The 10,881-nt window shown below is 37.0% G+C and overlaps 1 protein-coding gene across 1 annotated transcript; it reads left to right on the top strand.

The window, feature by feature from the left end:
• Window positions 1-3,782: 3,782 nt before the first annotated feature.
• Window positions 3,783-10,570, top strand: LOC139960975 (dual specificity tyrosine-phosphorylation-regulated kinase 2-like). Its single transcript, XM_071959719.1, has one exon. It carries the CDS (start codon window positions 4,093-4,095, stop codon window positions 5,812-5,814), a length of 1,722 nt encoding a protein of 573 aa, XP_071815820.1. The 5' UTR covers window positions 3,783-4,092; the 3' UTR covers window positions 5,815-10,570.
• Window positions 10,571-10,881: the final 311 nt, after the last annotated feature.

Below are 10,881 nucleotides of genomic sequence, written 5' to 3'. Positions count from 1 at the left end.
TATATGATCATATGATATGATCATATAATATGATCATATTATTTGATTATACTTTGATTATATTATATGATCATATGATATGATCATATTATATGGTTATGCTATGATCATATTATATGATCATATGATATGATCAGATGATATGATTATACTTTGATCATATGATATGATCATATTATATGATTATACTATGATCGACATTATATATGTCATCATTCCTGTTTTGATATTGTTTACTCAACTGTAGAAAACTGTTAATATATCAAATGGGTATTTCCTTGCCTTTAATGAGTCAATATGATATCAACAGGAGAAGGGAAAGTGAAGGCAATTATAATAGAATCACCGTTAAAGTAAGTCTCATTGTAACATCGGAGATGTGTCCTATAGTGTGATAATGCATCGTATATATCTTGCATCTAACCTTATAATGTTAAATCTATATAATCAAACAAAGATATTATTTTCGCTCAACCCTTCTAACGGCCGATAGATTACTCTCTGGTCATTTACAAGCCACTCCTCGTACTCTGGAAGTCTGAATTAGGAAAGGAAGGGTGGTTTTGATGTGAAAGGTGCACCAAACTTAACACAAACACCTTTCACCTAAAACATCACTGGTCAGAAAATGTTGTGTTATTATATTCAGTTATTTTTGCTTTGATGCTTCACTGTTATGAAGCTGCAATTACGCCCAGTTATTATGTCATATTATGTAATGCAATGCTTTTGTTGTGTAATAAGGCTGATTTACAAAATTTTGCGACTCTGTTAGACATCACAGGCAGGATTTCCAATCACTTGTTTTGAGTAATTATGGTTAAAGACAAAGTGCTTTTCCTTCCATACTTTTCACTGACAGTTTTTCTGGTTCTCATATCTCATGGGATATTAAAGGCCTGTAGTTTATCATTTTTTTGGTGTACGTTATTGTAGAGAACAGTTTTAATAACTCCACCACCGATGGGAAAAAAAAACAACGTCAAAAAGAATAATTAACCACAAAAAGTTTCCCTTTTCTTCATTTGAATTGACTTTTGGAGCCTCTCTATATTGATGCTTTACTCCGACCTGCCAACCGCCCGAAAGGGGTAAACCTTGTGATTTCCGAGAAACAACTTGGAGATTGGTACCAGCAAAATTATCAACGTGACATGAAACTCGTAGTTTTAACATTAAAACAACCAGGAAACAATATCCACCACTCCATGAACATAATTTGCTTGACTTTGTTTTGCTGGTTAAAAAATATTGCATAGGAGATTTGTATATCCCACCGTTAGATTCTCAAAATATGGTGAGTGTTGGCATGTATGCTTTACTGCATCAGTTTCATAACAATATGTTGACAACCCCAAGGTCGTATATATATATATATATATATATATATATATATATATATATATATATATGTATTTTTTTTTTAACTCAACATTAACCAAAACTGTTAGCAAACTGATTATCCACTACAGAGCCTGTGTAAGAGAATGGGTAAAAGTATGTTGCCAGATGTTTCAATCCTAGCAGGATCTTCTTCAGAGGCTAAATGACTTGTATTTTTTTTTAACGTCAGTACTGAGCGTATAGTAACAAAATTCTTATCACAGTGTGTACCTACCTGCCATACATGAGGTTTTTTTTCCATGTAAGATTCGGGACATAGGTTTCGAAACTGGCACACGGGTTGCATGTTATCTGTGCATCCGAGTCTTAATTTTTACATGGCTAGGTTTAAGTACCAGTAAACTGCCCACTTCTGGGGATTAAGAATTAAGCAATACTTCTTTAGAGTGTACATGGATAGTTTCACCAGTGATTTCAGCAAACCTTGTAAGCGGTGGAGTTATGGGATTATCTAACTTTTGAAATGAAAATGTCGGAATAGCTTCTTTGAATACTTTTGAATATTGTATGATGGCAGCTTTTGCAAACTCTGTTTATTAAACATTATCAAAAGGAGTGTCACCAGAGGCAATTATTGAAAAGGAGTTGCAATTTTTTCCGAAATGATTAATCAATAGACTTAACAATATAATCTTTCCATTTTTGAAATGTCTCGCCAATTTTTTTTGGGGGGATCATTGGGGGGGGCAATACTGAAGACCTTTAAAAGGCTCGTAGTCTCCACATAAACTACATATAGTTGAGACTGGGAATCATAAAAAAAAATAAAAAAATCGAGATAAATTGGGGGAAAAACGAGGAACTGCGAATGTTATATATGAAAATAAAAAATAAAATAAAACTGTTAGCAAACTGCTTATCCACTAGAGAGCCAACATATTATAATGTTATATATGATAATATGTTGTCCTGAGGATATATGATTTTAGCTTGCAGCAATTCCCATGCCCACATAAGTTGCAGCAAAATCCTCGTGTTTTGTGCTCATAATAAGCTCACGTCCAATTCTAAGTTTGATATCCTTGGTAACGTATGTAATTCTTCTTCACATCTTTCGATCCTGACCTAGCATTCACTGTTACAGGAATTATAACAATTTTCTGCCCCCAAAGTAGGCCAGTGGTCTAGTTCTTCGGTAAATTACCAATTTACCACTACGACCATGCCGGTCTGCGCACAAACACAGAATATGATTTTACTGGTAATCTAATTTCGTAAGCTGTCTTTGAAATCTTACGATTGTTAGTGTGGTCTACATTCTTTATACACAATACTCCGTTTTATCTTAAGATTTTTAACCGAAGCAAAACGTTTGCTCACTGCTATCATCAGCCGGATGGTGAAGTTTTAAACGGAGTGTGGTTAAAGTTTTGATGCTTATTAAATACTAAATCACTAAATGGACAATACCCCAGGCTCCCCTCCGTCAAGGTTTCAGCATACAGTCACTAGACTGCATAAGTAGACCCTCAATTTTAGTCTCGTTTGCCAAGGAGGTTGTACAAGGGGTACCTCCTCGGTTACAAAGTTGTGGTTGCTGGTTACTAGGTACGTGCCCATTGATCATAGATGAGTTTGTTTACTTTAGGGAACTTCTAAACACCCACGCGCAGACGACGTAACTTCCAAGGGGAGAGAGTGTATAGGCATATCATCGTGGGAATTTTTCTCTCCTTTACTAAAGCTAAACTTGATAGCGGAATAGTATCCTGAGTATATAATGCAAGCTTAAACTACGATTTCTGATGCAGCTCCCTCAAAAGGGTCGGGGTACGATCCCCATTTTGGTAAAATTCTTAGTTCATAAATTTGAAGTGATCCTTTTTGTGAAATAAGAAGTCCCATTTCCACTTTTGTAATGAACGAGTATCCTTTCGTTATTTAAAAACTGCCCTTTCGTTGACACTTACAAAAACTGTTATCAGAATAAAGTGCCCTTTGTTGAAAGCTTATTTAAAAAAAAGTAGCAATGCAAAAGTTTCTTTGTCGAAAACCTTTAAATTCTCAGTGGAATTTGTGGTACAGAATGTAGAGTTCATTTCGGTTTGCCGACGAACAAATTCACTTGCCCCACTGCACTTGGAAGTATGTGTTCTCTTCCCCTTCCCCATCGATCCCTACCTCCGAATGTTGGACCTTACGCTACATCCCACCCTCCACAATCTCCTCCCTTTAACTATATTCCTTATGGCTACCTGTTCTCATAATCATTCAACGACGGTAGCCATCCTTGTTTCATGACAACAAAGCCAATTGTTTCTACGTTGAATGAGCTAATATTACGTGTTCTGGGGTCTTTGACTCATCTCTTGTGGCAACTCCCTGTTTATTTGTTATTTGTCTGGGCAAAGTAGTTACTAAGCGCCCGAGTTACTATTTAATTATTCAGAAGTTACCTAGAGCAGAGATGAAGACGTTCGCCATTCGTTGACCGTTATCACATGACGGACACGTCAGGACTATCGCTAAACATCTTGCAAAGCTTACTGAAGCGTATCACCATAGCAACTCTGCCTGCATTCCACTGTGTACTGTTTCCATATCGGCCATCTTGAATACCGCACTTCTTAGGTCAACGATTTCGAAGTAACATCAGTATCTAGAACACGTTGTCAATTATGTGGGATTTACCTGTAGATCAAACTCATTAATCAGCTGCAATTCGAAAAGGAATTTTAGAGATTCAACATGGTTGATTCAATGGTGGATTCCTACTCCAGAAAGCCGAATCTTCAGGGATCTAGGACTCGTTCTTTGACAACAGGTGAGGCTAACCTTTACACACAACATCTAACGGACACAACAGCACGCGCTGCTATTACTAACCATGTTGAATTACCACCAATAAAGACACACACTTTAGGATCGAAGAGCAAAGGAAACGAAAACATGCCAAATGGAGTGCAAGTTCAGCAGCTTTACGAAACAGATGACAATCATAATTATAAGAGGCAGGTAGCAACGAATTTCAACAAATCGCAGGCAATAAATGATCATGCTGCAAACACCACTAATCAAACCCTCCCAAATGTTAGACCAAATAGCAATGGATCCAAAGGAGGCTCAGCAAAAACCAAATCTCTACCAATGACTGCTGAAGGTGCTATGAAACTTTATATGCACAAGTTAACATCTTATGAGCATCATGAAATTTTTAACTATCCAGATATTTGGTTTGTTGGACCAAATGCTAAAAAGAGGAATGGTGTAATTGGTGGTCCAAACAACTGTGGATATGACGATGAACAGTGCTCATACAATCATGTACAGCACGACCATGTAGGATATCGATATGAAGTTCTAAAAATTCTTGGAAAGGGAAGTTTTGGACAAGTTGTGAAGGCATATGACCATAAAACGAACCAACATGTTGCTCTGAAAATGGTTCGAAATGAGAAACGCTTCCATCGTCAGGCACAGGAAGAGATCAGGATTTTGGAACATCTCAGAAAGCAGGACAAAGACAACAACATGAATATCATACATATCGTGGATAGTTTTACATTCCGCAGCCACACTTGTATAACCTTCGAGCTCCTTAGTATGAATCTCTACGAGCTCATCAAGAAGAACAAATTTCAAGGATTTAGCTTACAACTGGTCAGAAAATTTGCACATTCCTTACTACAGTGCCTTGATGCCCTCCATCGCAATAGGATTATTCATTGTGATTTGAAGCCAGAGAATATTCTTTTGAAGCAACAAGGAAGAAGTGGTATCAAAGTGATTGATTTTGGATCCAGTTGTTATGAACATCAGCGGATTTACACATACATTCAAAGCCGATTTTATCGAGCACCAGAAGTTATCCTTGGAGGAAAATATGGTATGCCTATAGATATGTGGAGCTTAGGTTGCATCTTAGCGGAGTTATTGACTGGATATCCTCTTCTACCTGGTGAGGATGAGGGAGATCAACTCGCTTGCATGATTGAAGTACTTGGGATGCCCTCTCAAGGCCTGCTAGATCAGTCTAAAAGGGCAAAGAATTTCATTAATTCTAAGGGTCAACCGCGCTATTGCACTGTCACAACACTCCCAGATGGCACAACCATCTTGAACGGTGGGAGGTCGCGGAGGGGTAAGGTCAGAGGCCCACCAGGAAGTAAGGATATGGTGAAGGCCCTCAAAGGCTGTGAGGATGCTCTGTTTTTGGACTTTCTCAAGAGGTGCTTAGAGTGGGAACCACAGACCAGAATGACTCCAAGTCAGGCTCTCAGGCATGCCTGGCTGAGGAGACGACTTCCTAAGCCACCAGCCGAAACCCAGAACACTGCCTCGGCTAAACATAAACGTCACGGATCGTCCACAGTAGGTAAACTCCCTCCAACCGGTGCTGTTCACAGTGGGAAAACGAGGCAGCAAGCAGAGGTATCTCAACGGACAGTATTGCCTAAGATTGTAACGTAACACAAGTGAACATTGTCAATCTGACCAAAGATAAGTTGATTATCCAAGATGCTAACAGAAAATAATATTGCCGGTTAAATATGCCAGTGCACATAAAATTTTAAACAAAAACTTTCATGCTGTCTGATTTGCATTCCTTGAGGCTTTATTTTTTAATATGTTGACATCTTAAACCATAATTTAAACCTTTTACCCAGGCTGTTCTGCCAGGAAGATATTAACAGATCAAGTTGTGTCTGAAATGGTTGTTTATAGAAAGCATTGATGGACAGTTTTCTAAAGCATTATGTCCATGTTTCAACTTTGTAAACAAATTTTTAGCACAGATTTTGAGAACATCTTTTTAAGCATTTTACTCTTTATCTGTAAATTAGGCTAACATTTAGTGTTCATGGGAAACACACAGTTTGACATGAAAGAACTGTATGCAGGTAACTGTCATACACCATTCCATGGACTGGCATGTCTTTGTTTTCATCCCAAGTTATGACTCATGTAGGGTCAGCACTGGGCAATGCATTGTGATTAGTCTCAGAACCCCCCTAAAGTGTTTAAATAAATCAATTAATTGCTCTCAGAGGGTTTTCATCAAAATGAAAATGCTTTTCTTCTTGATGATATTGTGACGTTGGTGATGTGTTTTAACATCGACAGTAGGCAAATATTAGCACACCAGTTTGGTGGTTTCAAGTTATTTACATGACCTTGTGATCAAGTTGCTTTGATGAACTTGCAAGAAGTTTGTTTAACCTCAGTTCAGAAAAATGTGTTAATCTTTTTAATTTTCCTACTATTTCCTAGTTCTCCACCCTCTGGTCAAAAGTCCTAACCCCCATAAAGTGTAGGTTTCAACCCCAGGCCTACCGTACATTTAACATGTTCTTTTGCATGATGCAATGCCATTATCATAATGAAACGTGTTGTGTTAAACCGCACACATACAGTAATTGATAGTGCCAGGGTCAAGTGGAATCAGTGTACATCAGATAATACTATTAATGCAAGATCACATTCTGTATGATTGGCTGTGTACTGTGTAGGATATATACTGTGCAGTCATCACTGAATCACTGTGCTGTGTAACTTATAATGGAATCTCCAGGTTTCCCCCTGCAAGTCAGTCCCACTGGAGATTCTGTAACACTTGACACCATTTTAATATAGTAGCTTATGTCCATATTCATAATCATTTGTGAAATTTGGTGTGTAAATCTGACTTAAAATATATTCTTGAGTGTTGAGCTCTTAAGTCGACACAAAAGCTGCAGTTCATACACAGTACAGTAACCTCAAGTCTTGGGGGGAAAGTGGGCAACTGCAATTTTGTGCACTCGATGTTACAATAGTAGAATGAATATATATCAAGGTACTGAAGATGAATTGATTCTCATCATAGGAGGGACTACTTTATTTGACACCAGTCTTCAGCAACAAATGAAGTTTGCACATTTGTGTGGAAAAGAAAACTTTTCTTGTTTTAGCTTCATTCATGTATTGCTATGGTACAGTGGTCACTGGTTTTGAAGTATTTATTAAGATTGCTACCTGTAGCTTGTTATGTGCAGTAGTGTTAAATGCACTGCCACTGTAGAAAAACATACATGGTGTGTACTCTGATTCTAATTGCCAAAGGCGTCTCAATTTTTCAGTACCAGAACATAAACATGAAGGAGAATTTTGTCCACTGCTGCCTCTCTTCATCACCTTTGTAGTCTGTGTACAGGTACAATATATGTTATTTATCACAACAGACTATGGCACAGTCACTGTGTAATATTGTATTCTCCCAAAGCCTGTACATATATACATTAACTGCCACCTGTACTGAGTTACTGCCATGCTTATAAGTACAGTGTACAGTTCAGACAAATCAGTTCCTGTTGTCATCTATATACAAGTATTGTATGTCAGTAAGTCCGTGGTTGTCATTTGTCCTATGGATGTAATAAGCATCACAGACCACAAGTCAGCAAACTTGAATAGTTTTCCAGCTCTATTATTATAAGTCAAGCTGCCATTGAAACTGTAGTGTGGGAGTATGTTTGGGGGTTTTTTTTTTGTTCGTAAGAATCGGTTCAGTTTATTGGATTCTATTGTTGCTCAAAATTGCCCTGTACTGCCGCCCTGTAAGGTTACAATTGACTGTATTCTAAGCTACATACACTCACTGCCTGCACAAATCTGCACACATGGTGACTAAACGGTCGGTTGTAGTGTAAAGTAAACATACTGTACCGCACATGTGTACATGTATTAGTACAATACATGTATGTAAGTAAGTAGTACAACTGCTAGCAATTCTCACTGTTATAGTATGTTGTATTACAGTCAGTGCATTCTTTCATCCACCGCATAGTGCATACAATAGTAGTAGTACCTTTGTGTATTTTAATATTTAGTGTCAATATCAGATTATCTTGGCTGCAAATTTATGTAGGGTAGTGAAGGCAATCAAATCAAGCTCATGCTGAGATGCTAAAGAGCTTTCCTATTGTGGAATATTTTCTTGACTTGGGGTGTTGTATTTACTCCTTTTGTTCTTCATTGACATATTCAAAATAGTCAAATTTTACAATTTTTTACAAAGTTACGGTGCACATTCATGCGTATACATGCTGGAGGTTGCTAAAAGTAGCCACTCACATATATCTCACAATAATTTGATATTTTATGCATTTTTAGTTTTAACCATGGCCTGACTTTGTTCAGCCAGCCAATGTTTTTTTACTCCCCTTTGCATTCGCTATACACTAATGACACCGTAAGGCCAAGAAATATATGAAAGCTGTGTGTCAAGTTGCCTTTCCACTGTGTGGCTGTAGGTGGGTTCAAGTTTTTTTGATAACAGTTCAATCGGTACACCATTTCGATGGGTGTGTAACACGTAAGCACGCAAAAGGCGGCAAACTGAAAGTAGGCTGACGTAAGTGATAACAGTATTGTAGTTTGTGCATCCACTGGAACCACTTGGCCCAGTTAGGTGTTTGAAATATGTTTATGTTGTAAGATTAATGAATAGACTTCATGACAGAAGCTTTGCCAAGCTGTTGAAAGACACAATCATCTGTAACGTGTATATGAAAAGCAGTTTCAAGACAGATTGGAATGGGGGAGGGGGAAAAAATGGAGTAAATAGTGAAAGAATAAGCCAAGAATGAGAATGGGTGTATTTTAATGAACAATTTGTAGATACCAAACTCTTGATTTTGTAAGAATATTATTAAGAAAGATAAGAAATGCTATTCTTGAATATTTTTTCAGATGCTTTTCGTGCCTGCTTGCCCATTTTTTTTGTATATGTGTAGCACAAGTTTGAAGTGAATGCTGTGACTGTGAGATGGCCATTATGCCTCTTTACATATTTGAATGCACCCTCTTTGTGAGGGGGCCAACCAAAGCAATATACTCCTTAAAATTAATTATATTTCTGCAGATTTAGCACATTTTGGAAATTAAAAAAGTTCTACTGTGTAATATCTGTAATGACATAAATTTTGGAAAGTCCACTTTTTTTCTTTTTTTTTGTCATTTAACCATCTCAGTGGAGATTGATTATCTTCAAAAATTATGCTTACTTTATATTATGTGGAAAGAAGCATAAATGTTAAAATAAAAGTTGATAGCAGTTAGCTAGATTGTATTCCATAGCCTTACTGAACATTGTTATAAATGGGCTCACTGTGAACACATAAGCATACAAGTGGTAATACAGCACAAATGTAGTTGTATTTGTTTGATCCATCTATACCCAGGTTATTGATAATAATTACTAATAAACTTATTATTTATGATTTGATATTGTTTCTGCTGTCGTTGCTTGGCCAAAATTTGAAGCTTTGTCATATCTGAAGATGCTGCTAGTTAATGCAGAATATCCAAGTAGCCCAATTGAGGAGAGAGGTAAATTGTAGGGGTGGTAACAATGGGAAAAGGGTTAGGAAAGGGGGTGGGGTCGTTATGGCTAGTACTCTGTATATAATCCAAGATTTGAAGTAGACGATACTCCACCTCTAGGAGGTTACGATATTAAATTTTCGAATGTTAATAGCATAAAAAGTTGATTTTTGGCTAAGTCTTTCGAAAATGAGCTTTTGAGTTTAAAACCGTCCTCACACTAACATATCTGCATAAAAGACCATCCATGCAATGGCTTTAAAAGTCAATGCAAAGTGTTAGTGTGAATCTTAATAACTTGTAAGCTATATTTATTCTTATTTTTATTATGATTTTAAAGGAGCATGTTACGTAGATCGAAGAAGTGGGCTTGCTGTAGGGAATGTATTGATATTGTTTTTCCTTGTTTCATCTGAATAATCTGTTACGGAATGTACAGTAAAATGCAAAACATTTGACCAGAATACAGGTCAGGATTATGAGATTATTAAGAGTGTTATTTCCCCTTTGCATAAACCTTTCAAATAAATCTGTAATGTGAAACTGATGCCTTCAATCTTGGAATTAATTTCACATGTAGTATGCTCCTTTAAACTAGAGTGGGGGCTTGTTGAATAAACCTTGATGGTATGCCTGCCACATGTGTCTTATTGAGTATATATTTCTGTACTTTGAATAAGACAGTTGTGTATGATTTTGATTCCTTAAAGTTATTTGTATTCTTTTTCTCTTCGGTTCACTTTCAATTGGCTTCACATGGTTGTGTGTGAAAGTTTGTATGCAAATATTTGTACATAAACATGCCTTGAGTGTACAGAGGTCTTTACATGGTCTCTTTTAAAATAAACAAAACCATAACTGATTTTTCATTTTTCTCATTCATTCAGTGTTAAGGTGTATATGTACTCTACTTTGCTTGTTAAGCTTGTTAAAACCAAGTGTTTATTTTCATTTTTCACGATTCCAAAAAATGCCGACCTTTTCCATTCATAATTACCTGTAGGCCAAATAACTGATTGGCATTAGCCCCAGACCCCCTACAAGGGAATTGACTTTACCTTCCCCTCCCTCAATCAATCTTGTTACTGTGCCTGAGCTGTGACATAATGAGACAATTTTTCGTGAGCATTTGCGGTGAGTTATGGGTGAGTATGTTAGATGTGCATTCCACCT

Source organism: Apostichopus japonicus, chromosome 20, assembly GCF_037975245.1.
Source record: "Apostichopus japonicus isolate 1M-3 chromosome 20, ASM3797524v1, whole genome shotgun sequence".
In the NCBI taxonomy this organism is placed as follows: Eukaryota; Metazoa; Echinodermata; class Holothuroidea; order Aspidochirotida; family Stichopodidae; genus Apostichopus; species Apostichopus japonicus.
This window is presented reverse-complemented; position numbering and strand designations above follow the sequence as displayed.

Coding starts and splice junctions, on each gene's coding strand:
- LOC139960975 (XM_071959719.1), top strand. CDS start 4,093: ATGGTTGATTCAATGGTGGATTCCTACTCCAGAAAGCCGAATCTTCAG.